The following is a 20688-nucleotide window of genomic DNA, read 5'->3' as shown; positions in this document are numbered from 1 at the left end:
CATCTCATCAACTCCTCTCATTTTACCAAATGAAGTACTATTCCATTGTAATCACACATGTATAAATTCTCATCAATGTTCTTGATTATCCATCATCTTCATTCCAGAAAATCATTTCTCAAGCTATCTCTCTCTCAGTTCTAGCTACTATTTCATCAGTTTCTTTGATTAATAATGGCAATTCAAAATTCGAGCTCTTTTCAAATCAAAGCCGTTATCTCATACCTACTCATTCTAGCTCTCACAATAACATTAGCTACAGCAGGTCGAATCCTTGACGAGGAAGTGGCCACCCCTACCGTAGCATTAGAAAATCCTGACCCTACCGATCAAGCACCAGTTTCAGGGGCAACTGCGGCTGGTGCAGCTGCTGGAGCTACAGGTATTAAATTGTGTAATCATCTCATTTGAAAACATAACAGTTATTTATTTTATTAAATAAGGTTGATAGCCTAATTTTAACTTACATAATTCCATGTCTTCCTTTAACAAGTTGCTAAGCAAATTTTCAATATGCAATGACGACTACGTTATATATTGAAAGAATTTGCTCGTATTTCTTCAATACGAGCCAAGGAAAGTAGTTCTCACGCCTTATATTTTATAGCAGGTGCAACACCTGCAACGGGTGCTGCTGTAGCCGGTGGAGCTGGGGCTGGTGTTGGTACTGTAGCCGGTGGTGCTGGTGCTGGTGCTTACGATGATCATACATTTTCCTTCTTCCTGCACGATATCCTAGGAGGATCAAATCCTTCAGCTATAGCCGTTACCGGAGTGGTAACAAACCCCGCAGTGAGCGGTCAAGTACCGTTCGCCAAACCAAACGGTGCCGTTTTAGCAGTTGACAACGGCGTTCCCACTAACAACGCCAACAGCGGAATCATCAGCAACAACAATATCCCTTTCCTTACTGGCCTTAGCGGAACAACATCTAATCTTATTAATCAAAACAACAACGGAATCATCGGAGGCGGTAATGGTTTGCCAGCGATTAATTTGCAGCAATTAGGATCAGGAATTAGTTTCCAGAAACTGATGTTCGGTACATTGACCGTATTCGACGATGAATTGACCGAAGGACACGAGCTGAATTCGGGTTTAATTGGGAAAGCTCAAGGATTTTACGTTGCTAGCTCGGAAGACGGGTTGAGTCAAACCATGGCGTTTACTGTGATGTTTAAGAGTGGAAGTTATGCTGATAGTTTGAGTTTTTTTGGTGTTCATAGAATGGGAGTTTCTGAATCACATCTTGCAGTTATGGCTGGCACGGGAAAATATGTTAATGCTAAGGGATTTGCTACTGTTAAGACTTTTCCTGCTTCTAATCAGCTTCAAGAGACTGATGGAGTGGAGACTGTGTTGCACATTACTGTGTATCTTGCCTATTAGTGTGATTTGTTTGTAATTCTGGTGTGTTTCCATTTGGATGAAAAAAAGTTGTAACTTTGTGTTCCAGAAAATTTGTTGTAATTAAGTTTAAGCTCCGATTTGGATTTGGTTTTGTTCCCAAATGAAATGAATATTTTAACTACTTTTTCTATAGTTGGTCTACACATGTAACTGTGTCCACCAATACTAAAACCAATGAAAAGGATCACCAAAGAATTTTGTATTGCACCATAATTTAAACTTTTTACGTGGTTCTCAATCACTTCATTTACCATTAGGCTATCTATTGATTATCTACTTTTCAATTTGTTCATCTTACCTTCTTCATTGTTTAAGAAAGATATACTTAAATTTTCCTTTTTTATTTAACTCTCTAATTTTTACTTTTCATGTGACAAGTTTTAAACACAAAATTCAAAAAGTAAAATTGTATGGAATAACAAACTATTAATTCAAATTAAATGATATATTCATAGTTTCTTCTATTTGTTATTCGCAACAAACATTTCATGTTTTTGGCCATATGATAGGACCCATTCAGTATACATATGTGTTGATATATGTAGTAATTTTGCTTATATATAATTACTATGTTTTAATTTGTATACAGAAATATATAAATACAGATTTTTATATATATATGTATATTGAAATACACAAATTAATAGTCATAATAGACATAAAATTTATTATAAAACACAAGCCCAACTTTGATTTGGACAGGTAACTGGATTTCTATTGTGGGTACATGGGCCTTAAAATTCTACTAGCCCATACCTTTTCAACCCACGTTCGAAACATAGACAGCCAACAGGCGTCTTCTTTCTGCCGCGAATTAGGGTTTCTGAGTCTCAACATTGCCAGGAGAGAGTGATACGCCATGGGTAAGTGAAGGTTTCGTTCTTTGCATTATTGGCCAATTTTGTTTTGCCAATTCTGATAATTCAGTTTTCGTTTTGTAGCACGGATCAAAGTTCACGAGCTGAGGAACAAGTCCAAGACTGAGCTTTTGGCTCAGCTGAAGGACCTGAAAGCAGAGCTTTCTCTTCTCCGTGTTGCCAAAGTCACTGGCGGTGCCCCCAATAAGCTCTCAAAGATGTAATTTTTCTTACCTATTTGCGGTATATTCAAATGTTTATACATATACTTGATGTTTAACTAAAGTGTGTTGATGCAGAAAGGTAGTTAGATTGTCAATAGCACAGGTGTTGACGATTATATCGCAGAAGCAGAAGTTGGCACTGAGGGAAGCATACAAGAACAAGAAATATTTGCCTCTCGATCTTCGTCCCAAAAAAACCAGAGCTATTCGAAAACGTCTTACTAAGCATCGGGTACTTTATATCTGGACCTCTTGAAAAAAATTGTGACTTTGTTTGGTGAAAATCTGCATTGTAGAAATTTGGTACTGTTTCATGTCATTTTCTTGACTTAACATTCTGTTATTGAATTTTACATCTGCTGGTTTGTACTAGTTGGCTCAATTTTTTTAATAAATAAGAGCTCCATTGTTGTCATTTGCACTCATTTTTACTGTTGTCTTAGTCAACCAAATACTCTTTCGTGTGCTAGCCTGTTTTGTACTCGATGGCTCTTGAATTGTTTGAGCAGGTAATTTTTGTAGTGATTGTAGTCCTAAGGAGGTTATATCCAATATCTCATTCTTTTTTGACCAAATAGCCTAACAGACACACATACACTTGCATGGTTCAGACACCCCTCTCGAGTTTTCATCCAGATACCTTAACTTGATCAAAACATATGTGTTCATTGCTTCTGATTTTTGACCAAATCTATGTGGCGTTGGTTGAAGTGAGCTGGATGGACAAAATGCATGAGATGCATTAGGAGTGTAAATGTGATGATTTAAATTTAATACCAAAATCAGAATAGACAGGTAAAATAAAAAAGGACCAGATAGACTTAAATAGAAGAAGAGTCAAAGCCCCCAGTCCTGCTCTTCTTAGCTTCTTTAAATTCTCCTCTCATATCAGGAACTTTCCGAGGGGTTGGTCGTGGTGGGTCAAAGAAAAAGGATGACAGGCTGAAGAAGGAGATGTGTGGGCAGTGTATAGTAGGTGGTGGTTGGAAGAGAGGTTCAAAGATCCCAACCATGCTCCACCACCTTCAAAAACCCTTTCACACTTCCAAACACACTTAAATAAGTTGTAATGGTGATGGTAATAAACAGTAGCCTTCATCTTCATTGCCTTCTTCTGGTCAAATTAGCAAAATCCATGTAGAAAGTTCCAACGTTGTAGGTAATTTGACTGCAGAATGTTCAGTAGAGATTATTGTAATAAATAAAGAGATAATGTTTGCAACATCAACTGCTTTAATTGTTGAGTTGAATATGGCGAGGCAGTTGATGTTGATTGGGTTTAAGATTATGTTTTATAGGAAAAAAATTGTGCGAGCTTAATGTGTATATCATAAAGATGGTAAGTGGTAAGAAAATTCTAAAGGGAGTGGCACCATGACGGTGCTGTTCTTCTGTGATGAAGAGAAGAGAGGGGTTACGAATGTCTGTTAGGCTATTCAGCCTACTTTTTTTCATGCTCAAATTATATCATGTCTTGTGGATTTTGATTGTTGTTCCTTGACCCCATAAATCATTTTGATTAACTACAAGAGTAACCTGCAGCTAGCTCATCTTAGTATGTCATGTGTCGTTTTTCCTTGGGGATATTCAAAAACTTTTGCTTCCGAATATAAAATTTTATCTTTCATTTTAATTTACATGTTGTAAATGTTATTCTAAAATTTGGAAAGAAATGGCCGTTGGGGTTTTCCATGTCCTATGAATTCATAGGAGCTCATAATATTGTTAATATTACCGTGGCAATGTCTTTTTGCCTCTTGACTTGTGTGTTTCACTTGCCAGTGTAGATTCAGTTAGTAACATACTTGTGGTTTAATGTGCAGGCATCTTTGAAGACAGAAAGAGAGAAGAAAAAAGAACTGTACTTTCCACTTAGAAAGTATGCCATCAAGGTTTGAATTCATCCAACTATGATATTAGCACTTTGTCCATTCAATTGTCATGTAGCTGGTTGGATGGATGAGTCCATGAATTAGGTTATAGTTAATCCAAATTTCAACTCTTTTCCTTTTCATTGAAATTGGAATGCAGATTATTATGTAACATCTCACTGATGAAGAGTTTTGAAACAATTGGCTTTTATCAGATGTTGAAAAGAATTGGTCAAAATTAAACAGTGGCTTGCGAACATATATCATGTTTTTCTCATTTTGTTTTGGTGTAAGAAAATCACATACCAAAATGATTGTTTGTCTTGCATTTGAATTGACACTGAATTTAAACTTTTTTAAAAAAAAAATAATTGTGTGATCTTTTACTAAAGATATGTGCTAAAATGTCATTTAATCTTGTTGTTTTAAAGCATATTATACAAAAAGCTTAGAATTAAATAATTGTCTAAAAATGGAAGATCATGGGTGTGAATAGATTGAAATGGAAAAGGTTTTGTGCCCCTTAGTTTCCTTTTCGTACATTAATTTACTTTTCAATAATTTGACGCAGTCCTGTGCCCCTTAGTTTCCTTTTCGTACATTAATTTACTTTTCAATAATTTGACGCAGTCCTTTTCCGTTTCAGCATTTCTCACGTGCAAAACTCGAAAAATGTGTTTCTACAAAGTTCTTAAGTCCTAATCAACTATTTTCAATAATCTATGACTTAAAACTCTCCACAATAAAATGTAGATAACAACTTATAAGCAATATTTGACACGAAAAATAACAAAATTTTATTTCCTTTTTGTTTGAAACCTTGGCATATATCTAACTGTACCTCTCCCGCAGAGAGCTAATGAAAAAGCAAAAACAAAAAGATGATTTTTATCAAACAAATGGGAGTTAGACGTGATAATTGTGTTTTTCATACAAAATTGTGAATCAACACTCAAAAGTAACACAAGTAGGAAGTAGATGGTAATTTTAATTAATGAATTTCATTAATCTAGCTTTGCGTCATACATGGGTTTTAGTCAACTTAGTATTCCTCCTAATAAGGTAAATTAAAATCAAATATTTCATGTGACTCCATTTGAAGTTGATTTATGGGTCAATATGATATGAATTACTTGAGATGTCTTTTGAAAACTATTTCTATGTTTGCAAGAGACGGAAATAAGATTTGTGTAACTCCACTAATTGGATTAAATTAGATATTTATTCATTTTTGAGTCGATTTCCTTTTTTTTCCTTTTTATTGCATCGTCAAAAATAAACAAACAGGAAAATGTTTAATTAGCATCTTGGAGATTGATGTATAATAAAATCTAATGTATTTTGTTCCATAATAATAAATACATATTATATAAGAGGATCCAAGCTAAGGCAAAGATCCACTTAATATGCCAGAGATGGAGGGAAATAATTAAAAGAGATCTTTTGTTATGTTGTAAGGAAATTATAAAGAGATCCACTAAAATTCTAATATACTACAAATTATCACTTAACCTCTCTACGTTATGGAGAGAATAATAAATATATTTTGCATTTAAAAAGGAAAATAACTTCTAATTTTATTTTTCATATGAGATTTAGTACCTCTTTTGGGACCTAAATAATGTAGATTCACATAGAGCAATTTTATTTTAGAGATAAAAAAAAATAATTTCAGTCAAAATTTGAAATAGAAATTTCTTATCAAAGACTGAAAAGATAATTATCATGGCACATCATAATCTTTAATATATAATATGAAAAGTATTGTTATGGGTTCTTTTTGGTCTTAAAATTTGACTAAGTTATATACTTTATAGTTTATTATTCATTGTTTATTTAAAGATGGAATAGGATGCAATCTGCAGGTCCAATTCGTCGGGCAGGTAGAATGATCAACTAATCATTAAGAATTATCAAAACTAACCCCTAATCTTACAAAATTTAATCAAATTGATAAATCATAGTTCATAAATAAAAATAAAAAATATCATAAGACATCAAATTAATCAATTATACATATCTCTATATATTTTTTTACAAATAAATTTTGTGATTTTATTTTATTACGAATTTTCAATTATATATAATTTTAGAAAGATTCACTGGTTTAATAATTCAATACTCTTTAATACTATCCTTCCACGTGATTACTACAATTTCTTCACGTTGATCGAATCTTTTTATAAAATTTAAAATTATGAAAATATTTTTTAGAAAAAATCTAAACTTATGAATCGAATTTTGTATTTAAAAAAAAAATTGAAATCACAATTTGTAATTTCAAGTCCTACTTATTTATGAAGAACTTTAACATTTAAAATTGAGAATTTTTTATGTCAATTTCATAAACATGACGGCTAACAATGAGTTAAAGTCAAACTTGAAATCATGCTCTCAAATTCTTTGGTCAAATACCTATCTTTAGGTTACAAATTAGCAATATTTAAGAAGATGGTTGAATTAATCTACTTTTTGTGACTTTCATAAGTTGTTGAACGAGTCAGCATATAATAAGTTATTAAATTCATTGTTAATAAATTTAATTATGCTTTATCCAACTTTGCATAATACAAAATTACAAATATATATCCACATGTTTGTTTCTATTGTAGATAGCCTCCTCTATTTCTTTTGGGTTTTAATTAATCAACTTAACTCGTAAACCAATCTCAATTGGAATATTAAAAGTTAATTAATATCTAAGATTTCTTCACATGAGTCAATCTCAAGTTGATTAGTTATCATAGGTAGTACTCCACATTTTTTTCTTTTCTTTTAATTCTTTTACTTGGTGGGGTGGATGGGTGAGACTATATATTCAAAGTTAAAACAACAATTATTATAATTACGCATCAGTTTCTTCAAATAAAATAAAATCGATTATATAAAACGCTAATCATTATTTTTATGGAAAAAAAAAATTGATAATAAGTATTAGTTGAAGGGGAGAAGGGCACCAGATCCACTTAATATGCCAGTTATGGAGGGTTAGCAAGATTAGCAAATTAATAAAATTAAATCACATTTCCTTGAAAAAAAAAAAAAATTGTTCATTGGTCCATTTTTAAGAAACAAGGAAATATGTTTTTATATTTTATATTTTTATGTTCATTGAATTTGTCTTCGACTTATGGAAACATCAATCTTAACGAATTTAGATCTTGTGCGTCGGTAGTCGGTAGATTAATTGTTTAATTCCTAGCTAAATGTAGGATAAATATAAATTTATAATGAAAAAAAGTTATCATATATATAAATTTATAATGAAAAATAAAATTAAAATAATAATTGCAAAAGTATTTTATTTGTGGACGTTTGTACTTTTTAAGTAATTCAGACTCCAGAGTTGCTTTAGTTGTACGACGTTGTTGAATTATTATATTCTGGAGGAGACAAATCAAGAGATTATCACAAAGAGTTCAAATTTCTTTAAAAAGTGTGATATATCCGTGTCGCAGCTTAAATATTGTTTTATTTATTTTTTCAATAATAGTTTATTATATTTATGAATATTAACAATTTAATTAGTATATAATTAAGTGGATCCTGTAATTAGGTAGAATCAAGACAAAGTACGTACATAGAGACAAAAACACTAATTTTTTGCCACATTCATGAACGATAATGTTACTGTTTTTATTAACACCGACTTTACAATTCTCTGATATCCAGTAATTAAAATGAATTGAAATTATTTATGTTTTAGTTTACACATTAAATTATTCAACTGATTTCTATATATAAAATAATGACTATGTCCATATAAAAATTTACTAGTGGGACAACAAAATTTAGTATGCACATAGCAAGAGGGGCCTAGAAAGTTGCTCAAATGATTCATATCATAAAATTAATAAATATTTACTACTTGATTAAAAAACAAGCAATTAACTGTTGAAAATTTTAATTAATTATAGCATTACTTCATGAATAACATTGACCTACTAGAAATGGTGAATCCAAATATGATTAAAATAATACAATCACTACCATAAATTTGGAGTTAATGGAGATTTGAGTAGTAGAAGTCTCACATTATTATAACTTTAAATTTTCTAGAATACTAGTAACTGCAAAGTCCAACATTATTGAAATGGTCTACTCAACTATATGCTAATATTATATACACTTCTATGAGGGTGTAATAATGAGACAATAACAAGTTCTCTAGTTCGAGATAAACGAGATTAAGTAATCATTATCATTCCACGAAAGCTTGAGATATATTAAATTAATATAGGATTATTTTTTATGTTTGGTTGAAAGATTAGGTAGTTTTTAAATTATTTATCTATTATTTTTATTAAAGTGTTAACATAAGGTTATGTAATATACAAAATGAAATAACTTATCATAACTTATTCGGCCAATCAAACAACCTCGAGGTTCTTGTTACACAATCATCCTTTCATCTTTCCTCAAATTACCTTTTAACTGTTTTTTTTTTTAAATTTTAAAAATAATAATATATTGTATAGATCATCTATTGGAGCAAAATAGTCAATATCATATCAATTTCCCAAGTGTATGACTTTTGAGCACATTGGTTTGGTTTGGCTACAAGTCTAAAACAACATTCATTTTGATCAAGCGTTCAACTTAAGCTGCCTGGTGCATTTTATTATTCGGAATGAATTTATGACCTTGGCTTTAATAATAATTTTAAGATAAAATGATGAAACTGCTTACCAATCTGGTTCTCAAAACAATTCGATGTGTTTTAAGGGAAAAAGGTCTGATATACCCCTCAACTTTGTCATTTAGAGCTGATATACCCCTCGTTATAAAAGTGACTCATATATACCCCTACTTGTAAACAAATGGCACACATATACCCTTTTCCTCTAACGGAAATGAAAAAAATAATAATTTTAATCCAAATTTGTATATTTTTTTTTCTAAAAAATATAATCTCATATGAGTAAATTTAATCCTCGTCAAACATATTGTTTTTGACTTTTTTTGTTTCAATGACTAATTTATATTATTATTTTGATAATCAAATTTATTTATGTTTCACTAATATTCTTGTAAAAACTTATTTTAGATGACCAAATTTTTTCTTCGAATACGAAATTAAATTACAATACACAAAAAAAAAATAGTTTAAATTTTTTTTCTTTAAACTAAGGAATGAAAGAAAAAAACAAAATAAAAATAAGAAACTCAAATAATTATAATAAAAGAAGTCAAAAAATATTTTTTGTATGAAAAAAATAAAATATACCTTGAACTTTGATAGAAGAATCATATATACCCCTAAATAATTTTTTTAAAAAAATTAGAAGTAACAAATATAAATTTAAAACTAATTTTTTAACTTCCGTTAAATGCAGGGTATATGTGAGCCATTTTGTAACTGCAGGGGTGTATGTGAGCCGTTTGTATAACGGTAAGGGCATATATGAGCCACTTTTATAACGAGGGATATATCAGCTCTAAATAACAAAATTGAGGGGTATATGTGAGCCGTGATTTAATTTCCTGTTTGAGTACCAAGTTTTAGGTTAAGTTCCTATTAACCCATCAAAAAATTTAACAAGTGGCGATGATTTTGCATCCACTCAAGTTCTAAAGTTAGTTTGTTGAAAAGGAAAATTCGGCCCAATTTCCTTTTTCTTGTAAATATTATTCACTTCGTACACCTTTAATTAATTTTGAGAAATATTCTATGATATATATTTTTATTATATTAATATAAAAGAATTATAATTTATAATATTTTTATATATTTTTTAAATATTTATTTTTAAAAAATATCAAATTAATATAATTTAATTTAATTCTAAAAATTAATCAAATTAACTTTTGTAAAATGAAACATGATAAATAAAAATAAATAGAGAGAATATTAGTCACTCTCACAAAACATCAACATCAAACGAGTAATGGATCTTATCAACTTGCTTTCTAGTTTTTCAAAACTTTTTAGCCCGGGCTTTGACAAAAACTTTTTTTGAGATTTAAATGTCCCAAAAATGAAAAAAATTGTGTCTTAATTTATTTATTAAAATTTTGGGATTTTTCATTATTAAATCTTAGATAGTAAATTCAAATATAAAATTCATTATAGTGTCATGTAAATTGAAGCCGTTTTTTTGTTTTATATATACTTCATTTTATGTGGCAATATTTAATTGAACACAAAGTTTAAGGATTAATGAAGATTTTAAAATGTTTATTAAATTGCCCTTTAAAAAATTAAACATATTTTGTTTCACTTCATACATGTATAAGATATTATTTTTTAAAGTTAAATGAGATTAATAAGGATAAAATAGAAATTATTACTTTTAAATAATTATAATATAAATAAAATGTAATATTTTTTTTGGGATCGATCAAAAGAAATAATGCTACTTAAAATGAGAAAGTAATATTTAGTGGAACTGTGGACCTTTACGAAATCGAATCAATTAACTGAGGAAATGAATAATTACAAAAAGAAGTTTGTTACTGCAGACTGCACCGTTGTATATACCTGCAGAATTCTTTCTTCTTCTTCGCCTATTTCCATGTCTCTTCCTCTTCTCACTTCTCCTTAGGTCAAACTTTCTCAGCCTTACTTCTATAAATACCCTTTTTTTCACTCATATCCCCATCAACCTTAATTTTCTTCATTCATCGAGTCTATAACTTTCTTTCAACCTAATAAACTTAAGTAAAAGAACTTCCTTTGTTTACCTGAATCACTGCTTCCTGATTATTTGCACGAAAAGAAAATGACTGGATTTTTCTCTTCATCAAAACATTCATCCCCTCCACATGCTTCTTCACAATCCACAACTCATAAATTCGGTGACACTTTAATGGAGGATACTTTAAAGAATGCTGAAGAAATTATCAAAAGATGGGATCTTGATGAGTCCAGCTCAAATCTGTTCCAAGATAGTAGAACAGAGGCTAAGCAATATCTTGAAGCTGTAATTGATTTACAACATGCTATGCAGTTTGTTGTAAAGGAAAGTGCCACCTCCCAATTGCTTGTTCCAGCTCAAAATCTAATGAAAATCGCCATTGAGAGACTTCAGAAAGAGTTCTACAACATTTTGGCTGGAAACCGATACTTTCTTGACTCGGAGGGTGGGTCAAGAGAATCCACCAGGTCCAGTGGTTCGGATGAAGATCAAGGTTCTGAAGATGATAATGCTGAGATTGAATCTCGTTTTGCTGAGCTTTCAATTGATGATGAAGGTGAAAAGGTTTCTGTAGCGGTGGATCTGAAAGCTATTGCTGATTGTATGATTGAAGCAGGGTATGGAAAAGAATGCGCCAAAATTTACGAACTTAACCGAAAATCAGTCATCGAAGAGACATTGTATTACTTGGGGGTTGAAAATATTTCCCCTTCAACGGTTCAGAAAATGGATTGGAAGGATTTGGAGAAGAAAATCAAGATCTGGTTGAATGCTGTTAAGGTTGCTGTTAGTACTCTGTTTTACGGAGAGAGGATTCTCTGTGACCAAGTTTTCTCCATCTCCGATAGCATCAGAGAGTCTTGCTTCACAGGGATTGCAAAAGACAGTGCTCTAACTCTGTTCACTTTCCCGGAGATGGTGGCGAAATACAAGAAGCTATCTTTAGAGAAAATGTTCCGTATTCTCGACCTCTACGACTCTATTTCTGAACTTTTGAGTGAAATTGAAGTGATTTTTGGCTTCGATTCTATGGTTGCTGTTAAATCTCAGGCGCTGACCTCCATGGCCAAGCTCCGAGATGCTGCTCGAGCCATGCTGGCGGAGTTCGAATCGGCGATTAAGAAAGATTCATCTAAAGTAGTGGCTGGTGGAGGAATCCATCCTCTGACACGCTACGTTATGAACTACCTTATTTTCCTCAGTGATTACAGTGGACCCATCTCCGATATTATCGCCGATTGGAAGGCATTGGTAAAGTCACCGTTGCCGGAATCTTACCTCTTGAGTCCAATCGCCGACGACGGGGACTCACCGTCTTGTATCGTTTCCGTACGACTCACATGGCTTATCCTCGTTCTCCTCTGCAAACTCGACGGCAAAGCAGGGTTCTACGGTGACGTTCCGTTATCCTATTTGTTCTTAGCAAACAACCTGAACTACGTCGTTTCAAAGGTCCGTCAATCCAGCCTGAAGCTCCTATTAGGACCCGAATGGCTTTCAAACCACGAAGCTAAGGTAGAACAATACATGGCGAATTTCAAGAGAATGGGTTGGAGCAGTGTGATGACGTCACTACCGGAGAATTCAACGGCTGAGATTTCTCCGGCGGAAGCGAAGGAATGCTTCTGTAAATTCAGTTTAAGTTTCGAAGAGACAAACTGGAAGCAAAGATCATGGGTTATACCCGACCCGAAACTGCGTGATGAAGTGAAAATATCACTGGCGAATAAGATCCTTTCGGCTTATCAGCCATTTTACCAGAAGCACGGTGAAAAGGTGGCGCGGATGGAGAGTGGTGGCGGAGTGGAGTCAATTGTCAGATTTGCCCCTGACAATGTGCAAAATTACCTATCCGATTTATTTCACGGTTCTTCAGAAAACTCCAGTACGTCGTCGTCGCATGGGTCATCTTCACGGTCGACTCGAACGTGGTCATCGCCACTACGAGGCCGTTAGATAATAATTGATAATACTTTCTCTATTTCAATTTACGTGACATCATTTAATTTTGAGAATATCATATATATTTGAGAGTGGAGTTCGTATTTCCATGGTATATAGAGTGAATGCAGACCCGATGTATTCTTTCATTTGTGTAAAAGAAACAAAAGTTGTACATTGTTCATTCTGCTTACTACTTAGAAATGTCAATGATACTTTGTTCAATATTTTTTCTCATCAGAATAAGGCCAGCTTATTTCTTTATTTTGAGTAGCAGAAATAATATATGCTAGTTCTAAGTTTAAATTATCAGCTTTGATTGTTAGTGGAGAGAGCTGTTATCATTTTTTGCTTCTTTTAGGAATCAACTGTACATGAATTGGACTCTTACGTACGCCTTTAAATCAATGTCTACTTTAGTTTGATTTAAATGCTCTCTTGTGGTTATTATTTTGTCTACTGATAATGTGATTGTGATGTTGATTCAAATTATAAAAAGTCATAAATTTGGTGCCCACAATAATGGTAGGCAACTTGGTACGTTACGATAAGAGTTTGCATATGTTGATTGTCTGTGTTCTAGTGTCTAGACCATTCAAAATCAACTAAAACAATAATAACAAAGTAAAGTACAATACTAGTCAATACATTTGGCTTTATGTCCGTCCCCATCAAGTAAATTTTGTATCGACTTTTCACCTTGGATTGAAAGTTGAAACTTTACTACAAATTCAATTGACTTCCTCAATAATTAGTTATTGATAAGGTTGAACGTAAGGGGTTGTTGTTCAAGCAACTGAATGGGCCTAGTACAAGTGGATAAGTATATACGCCAAATTAACATTACGAACCTTAAAGATTCAGTTTTTCTAATATTTATTGATGATAATTCTATCGCAATAACAACTATGAGTTGGGACAATTATCAGAGACAAAAACTGATTGTTACTCTATTTCATTTATTTAACCAATTATTTAGGATTGTCAGTATTAATGTCTGAAAATATGATTCGTCCAATCTGTTCAAGTTCCAGCAGTTAATGATGTATATATTTGCTAAATTCAATCCATATGAAAATTATGTTGATATGCAATTCAAATGGATCCATAAATTAGGGGGTAAATTCAAATAAAAGTGACATACAATTTCAATAAACACTCAATTTTTAAAATCATTACGTTGCTCCCATAAATGCTCTATAATTCATTTTATCTTTAATTTTTTGTTATATTTAGCTAAAAATTATTCAAACCGGAGATTTTCATCTACCAGCACTTCTATAGTTGGAGTTGGAGCATTTTACGACATCTTGAATTGGTGCATTGAGAAACTATTAGTGATCCAAATGTTCGTGATTACATGCAACGAGAACAACAACGAACATTTGAAAAAATAAATCAACAATCACAATCGCAGTCACAACTGCAATCACAACCACAATCGCAACAATTTTCGAAATCATATCCTAATTTTTTTTCGAATAGTGCTAGATCTGGAAATGAACTACCAGATTACTAAATTATTATTGTGATCAATTAATTATTATGCTATGTATTGTATTTTATCTTGTCTTTAAATTATTATGTTATGTATTGTATTGTTGTCTTGTATTTAAATTATTATGTTATATATTGTATTGTTATCTTGTAGTATTTAAATTATCATATCATGTATTGTATTTTTTAATTAAATTTTTTCATGTTGCCATTTTAATTTTTTGTATTATTTAAAATGAAAATTAGAAAAAAATTAAAATACTATTAAATTGAAATTAAAGTAGTATATATTAAAAAACATTTTTAAAAATATTATATTACATCTAAAAAAGAATTATGAATATTAGATATTTAATTAATGAAATTATATATAAAATAATATGTTAATAAAAAAGTAATAGAAATAATGAAAAAGTGAAATGGAGAGTGTGAATAGTAATTCTCCAAATATAGAGAATGGAGAGTAAAATAGAGGTGGATTGGAGATGGTCTAAGAAACTTTGTAAAAATATTTCTAAAAAAATTTTGTTTGACTCCGTCAACTTTAGCTCAAGTAACTTTTGTTAGTTCTACTTATTTTTATTTGTTCTAAATCAATCAAACCGATTATTTGACACTACAATCATTAAATGACATCTCAACCTAATAGAATAAGATGAATTATATGATTTTTTTGGATGATAATTTTACTTTTACAGTACTATTACTCCACAATTTTATGAGAATATTAAGTATTTTGATGGTGCATTACAAACAATCTTTTCAATTCAACACTTCATGAATAGAAGTATGGCATCTCAATTGGGCTCAGCCCATGACAGGACCATTCTGGGTCTGTATTCCAAGTTTATCATCAGGAGCTTGTAGTTTGCTTGGGCCTGGAGTTGGACAATTAGATAGATTAGTTCAAAAATAAATAGGAAGATAAGGTGTTAGTGGATCGAAACGATTCAAGAAGATCCTTATTTTGTTTTTATACTTTTTACATATTTATTTTATTATATATAGGAAAATAAGGCGTTAGTGGATCGAAACGACTCAAGAGGATCCTTACTTTGTTTTTATACTTTTTACATGTTTGTTTTATTGAATGTCTTATGTTGTAGTTTTTTTTGTTGGACATATTTGTTGTTTATACGATGCACAAGGTCAATGAGCATCTAATATCTGAATCAGCAGCTACGCACAATAACATTACATGTTAATATTATTGTAATTTGTAAACATATAATTAAATATTCAGATTCTAAAATTATTTGTCTGGTATATCGATTTGTTATAATTAATTATATTGGTCATGGTTGTTACTTGTTAGTTTTGGCCGTTTGATTAGAACGAAATAAAACTATACCTCTTTTTTATTAATTCCTTAATTTTGTTGTACTATATATGTTTGTTTAGGATAATGAGGAATCGGACGCTTATAATCATCTATTGTTTTATTCTTAGGTTTTCAGTAATTGTCGGGTGATTTATTCTAATTGCTGTGTTAATCATGTTACTTATGCAAAAAAAAATATGCTCATCCTCCTCCTCATTATTATTATTATTTTTTTTTAAAAATGTATATAGGCTTTATGTCGACGTCACTATTAAAAATAATATAAAATAATTACTAACCTTGTGGGTGTAACTTGTAAGGATACATTTTACTCCCTTGCTACATAAATTCTCTTTCGCTCAAAAATTACAATACGTAAATAAGAAATTCTTTTACCGAAAATTTTAGTTCTCTGAAAAATAATATTGCTCCGATTTTAAAAAATTTCAAAGGGTGTATGTTAAATTTTGTCAAAAATAATATATTTTTGAAGAATTCGATACGAATGTGATATTAAAAAAATGCAAAATCCGCGCAGCTAAAGCTGAAAAATAATGAATATGACTTTGGTGTAAAATTTAAGCTTTAAGCGGTTCCTAATACAGTGTTCTCCTAGATGGGTTTCTAGATGATGTAAAGGAGATTTCATTTATGCTAATAAATCTGAAATTATAGATATAAGAAATCTTTTTAATTTCATTTAATGAATAATGTATTTAGGTGATGGGATGAATCACTTTTGTTGTAATTGAAAAATGAAAAGGGGTGGATTACAGAATGCCCACATGCATATTTACTTTAAAGTTTGATTCTGTGGGGTATATTCCTATTTTTTTGCATCCCACTATAATTAGCCTTCATCACTAAGCAAAACAAAATATTTTCATTATTATGTGTTGATTTCACCATTCATATAAATCCTTTCTTCACTCTACTAGCTGCTTGATGAGCAATTAAGTAATCCTCCAATATTAGTAATACTTTTATATCTTATGTCCTTTTTTTAAAAAAAAAATCTTTAAGACTTTTCGAATAAAACTAGTTGATAATAAACAAATTAATGAGATTTAAAGATGGATACGTTAGGTTGATAAACATAATTTAGGATGTTTCTCTGCATGACGTCTATTAGATAAAGAAATAAACATTTTAGAATAAATGAATAAACAAGCATCCAATTATATGCTTTTGGACATAATTAGGATGATGAAAATCGTATTATTAAATAGTGGATACCATTAACTGAATTATTTGGGAGAAAAATTTAATGAAGCTCATAACCTTGCATTACCCTCACGAAGAAGTTCTAATATTTTAACCGTTATTAAAAATATCGAAAAAAATGATTCTTTTTTGTCAAAGATTAATATCTGTAAATAAGATAAGATAAAAAAATATTAAAAGAACTCATGTTTTTCTAGTTTTTTTTTTTTGGGAATCACCAAGGCTGCACATTATACAACATTTTTGTATCGATACTTGTAACGTAACATTAATTCAGATTTGCACGAAATATAACGCTTATTAAAGGAGAAAATGCTTCCTACCACGATTTTCTCTTTTCAGAGATCAAATTTTGGAACTTGTCATATCCATTATCAATGTTCATTATAGATCATACTTACACAAGCATTCATGTAAAAATAACTAGTTAATGAAGTTCTAAATAAAGGGGATATGTAATGTAGAAAATTATACTCTATTAAGATCATGAAATATAAGAGTATAGTTCGAAAAACACACTCTATTAAATTGTCTTGAATTTCTAAGATAAAGCTTATTTTGAGATAATTTTTTTAATTAAAATGATACTTATTTTGACGCGAAGGGACTAATATCTAATAAATAAGGGAATCCACGTCAATAAACACATTTTTAGTTTTGAGGCTTATCAATAGTCAATATACAAAATTCAAACCATCCCCATCATATTTCATTATAACCAACTTTACAAAAGTGGAATCTTTCTGCTTCTTTTTTTTTTTTTTTGTGTGTGTTTAAGAGCTCTGTCTGGTAATTGACCATATATTTACATGTACATGTGTATCTCACAAGTTTGTGTGTTGCATTTGCATACATGTGCCTTTAGTGTTCCCCTTCTCTTAACCTTCTTTTACCTTTTTTCTCAACTTGTTCAAATTTATATCAGCCCCAGAAGAACTTTAAAGCTTTTCTTCCATCTTTAAAAAACCAGTAAACAGATTGTTTTCATCACATATATATACACTAGTGGCTTCTTGGATATTTAATGACAAATTAGAGCAAAAACATGGAGGTTTTATTCATATCAAGGTAAATTTTACTGTCTTTTTGCTTTATCTAAGTGGCAATCTTTATTGAACAGGAAGGCCTAATACAATAGGACTAATTATCTAGCTTTATAGTGCAAAACATATGGATGATGTTCTTTGTATAGAAAAAAACATAGTTAAAGATTATTTTTTTTCGACGAATCCATGCTTTTCCTCTTCTTCTCATCGCTACTGTGAAAATGTTGAATTTCTTGTATGGATGTTTTCAGGTATAGACACCATTTGACTGACTTTCTTGAAAAAGCTATCTATATGAAATATTCGAATGAAGGAATTGAAGTCATTTGTTGTTAGCAGGGCATTGATCTCTACTAAGACCTGAAGTGGGAGGTGAAAATGAAGTTCAAGTTTATGTCTTTTTGAAGAATCCAGTAGTATAAGGTAAAAAAAAGTTACTCTTTTTGGTTTTCTGGTGTTGAAAAATGTTGTTGCTGATTTGGGTTTTTGAGGGAAAGAAGAAGAGGATTTTGGTTAAGGATTAGCATAAGGCCAAAGGGTGGATTTTTTTTGAGGAATTGAATAGGATGGAGGCATCCATGCCCCCTAAAAGGATGAAGAAACAACTGACGGGGAAACGTGAAGACAGTGTCTTGCATAGATTGGCTAGAGCTGGAAATCTTGTTGAAATAAAACGGATTATCGATAACACGGGGGAGAAAGAATTGACAGAGCTGTTGGTAAAGCAAAATTCAGCTGGAGAGACTTCTTTATATGTTGCAGCAGAATATGGTTATGGTGATTTAGTCAAGGAGATGATTAAGTACTATGATCTAGTTGCTGCTGGAATCAAAGCAAGGAACGGATTTGATGCGTTGCATATTGCTGCTAAACAAGGGGATTTGGGTATGTTGATGGTAGTATAACCTCTTGATTATGATTCTCTATTCTCCAAATCTAGTTTTCTAGAGGAATTTCGATGAATTTTTTCGTTTGCTAATGTTGCAGATGTGGTGAAGGTACTAATGATGGTACATCCCGAGCTCTCAATGACTGTTGATGTTGCAAATACAACAGCTTTGCATAGTGCAGCAAACCAAGGGCATATTCATATGGTGAATTATTTATTGGAGGCAGAGAGTAGTTTGGCCACTATTGCTAAAAGTAATGGAAAAACAGCCCTTCATTCTGCTGCAAGAAATGGTCATGTGGAAGTAGTGAAGGCGCTGTTGAATAAGGAGGCAAGGATGGCAAGCCGGACGGATAAAAAGGGGCAAACTGCACTTCACATGGCTGTCAAAGGACAAAACCTTGAAGTTGTGGAGGAGCTGATTAGAGCAGATGCTAAGTTGATAAATATCGTTGACACGAAGGGCAATACAGCATTGCATATTGCATCGCGGAAAGGAAGGGCTCAGGTATGCTGTTTACTTGCATGTATGTAGGTTTTCTTGATGTTTAGTGTCTTGGAATTTGAAAAGTTCTTCCACACTATCAAGTCGAAAAATAAGGCAGGTTACCTGCTATAATAAGTTACCTGTCACTAACTGTTTGCTTTGACATATGCAGATTGTTAAGTTTCTACTTGGGCAGAAGGAGACGGATACCAAAGCTGTCAATAGATCAAAGGAAACAGCTCTTGACACTGCAGAGAAAATGGGACAGGCAAATATTGCAGTCATCCTACAGGAAGCTGGTGTACAAAGCGCCCGAGCCATCAAGCCTCAGACTACAAATCCAGCAAGACAGTTGAAACAAACAGTTAGTGACATAAAACACGAAGTACACTATCAAATGGAACATACACGACAGACAAGAAAACGGATACATGGCATTGCCAAACGCCTAGATAAAATGCACGCTGAAGGCCTTAACAACGCCATCAATTCTACCACAGTTGTAGCTGTACTCATCGCCACAGTTGCCTTTGCAGCAATTTTCTCTGTTCCAGGCCAATACATTGAGTATCCAGAAGATGTCCCACCAGGTCATTCCCTTGGAGAAGCAAATATAGCACCAAGTCCCTCATTCCTGATATTCCTTGTCTTCGACTCCTTTGCCCTTTTTATCTCTCTGGCAGTTGTGGTGGTTCAGACATCAATCGTGGTAATCGAAAGCAAAGCAAAGAAGCAAATGATGGCAATCATAAACAAGCTAATGTGGTTAGCATGTGTGCTAATTTCAGTGGCATTCTTGGCTCTGTCTTATGTTGTGGTTGGCAAAAATGAGAAGTGGCTGGCTATTGTAGTGACTATTATAGGAACAGCTATATTAGTTACTACACTAGGGACTATGTGTTATTGGGTCATTATGCATCGAATAGAGTCATCGAACAAGAGGAACATTCGAAAGAACTCTCTGGCCAGCAGGTCCTTGTCCTGGTCAGCATCAGTACTCTCTGATTCAGATGTTCTAAACAATAAAAACAACAAAATGTATGCTATATAAAATTTTGGAAAAAATAAATAGCAACTCTGTAAATCCTACACCAAATTGTTTTTCTTCTTTTTGTCTTGTGGTGTAATAGATCATTGGCTTTCACCATCATGTGCATACTCTTGAATTCACTTCCTACTATATTAAACTTCACCTTACCATGGTTTGTAATACACGTTTCACCTCATTTTTTCACTTAACCATGAAAACATGACCACTTCAATTTCTAATACTTCAGATTAAA

The 20688-nt window shown here is 31.8% G+C and overlaps 4 protein-coding genes across 6 annotated transcripts; all 4 read left to right on the top strand.

The window, feature by feature from the left end:
* The first annotated feature begins 96 nt into the window (after positions 1-96).
* LOC107021851 (dirigent protein 25-like) lies at positions 97-1531 on the top strand. Of its 2 annotated transcripts, none has more exons than XM_015222568.2 (2): positions 97-382; positions 608-1531. In XM_015222568.2, exons 1-2 carry the CDS (start codon positions 175-177, stop codon positions 1387-1389), a joined length of 990 nt encoding a protein of 329 aa, XP_015078054.1. In that variant the 5' UTR covers positions 97-174; the 3' UTR covers positions 1390-1531. The 2 variants fall into 2 exon arrangements, with proteins under 2 accessions (XP_015078054.1, XP_015078055.1); XM_015222569.2 differs by having other exon boundaries at positions 100-382; positions 611-1531.
* A 582-nt stretch (positions 1532-2113) lies between these two features.
* On the top strand, positions 2114-4625 carry LOC107021435 (60S ribosomal protein L35). The gene is made up of 4 exons (XM_015222093.2): positions 2114-2273; positions 2352-2487; positions 2567-2723; positions 4315-4625. The coding sequence occupies exons 1-4, from the start codon at positions 2270-2272 to the stop codon at positions 4387-4389; spliced, it is 372 nt and encodes a 123-aa protein (XP_015077579.1). The 5' UTR covers positions 2114-2269; the 3' UTR covers positions 4390-4625.
* A 6193-nt stretch (positions 4626-10818) lies between these two features.
* Positions 10819-13178, top strand: LOC107023598 (exocyst complex component EXO70H1-like). The gene has a single exon (XM_015224338.2). The coding sequence runs from the start codon at positions 11085-11087 to the stop codon at positions 12954-12956; it is 1872 nt and encodes a 623-aa protein (XP_015079824.1). The 5' UTR covers positions 10819-11084; the 3' UTR covers positions 12957-13178.
* Positions 13179-17750: 4572 nt separating this feature from the next.
* Positions 17751-20617, top strand: LOC107021541 (ankyrin repeat-containing protein At5g02620). Of its 2 annotated transcripts, none has more exons than XM_015222224.2 (4): positions 17751-18051; positions 18369-18914; positions 19017-19426; positions 19578-20617. In XM_015222224.2, exons 2-4 carry the CDS (start codon positions 18596-18598, stop codon positions 20454-20456), a joined length of 1608 nt encoding a protein of 535 aa, XP_015077710.1. In that variant the 5' UTR covers positions 17751-18051; positions 18369-18595; the 3' UTR covers positions 20457-20617. The 2 variants fall into 2 exon arrangements, with proteins under 2 accessions (XP_015077710.1, XP_015077709.1); XM_015222223.2 differs by having other exon boundaries at positions 18281-18914.
* Positions 20618-20688: the final 71 nt, after the last annotated feature.

This window comes from Solanum pennellii, chromosome 6 (genome assembly GCF_001406875.1).
Source record: "Solanum pennellii chromosome 6, SPENNV200".
Lineage (NCBI taxonomy): Eukaryota > Viridiplantae > Streptophyta > Magnoliopsida > Solanales > Solanaceae > Solanum > Solanum pennellii.
The sequence above is the reverse complement of the archived record's forward strand: the minus strand, read 5'-3'. Positions and strand labels throughout refer to the sequence as shown.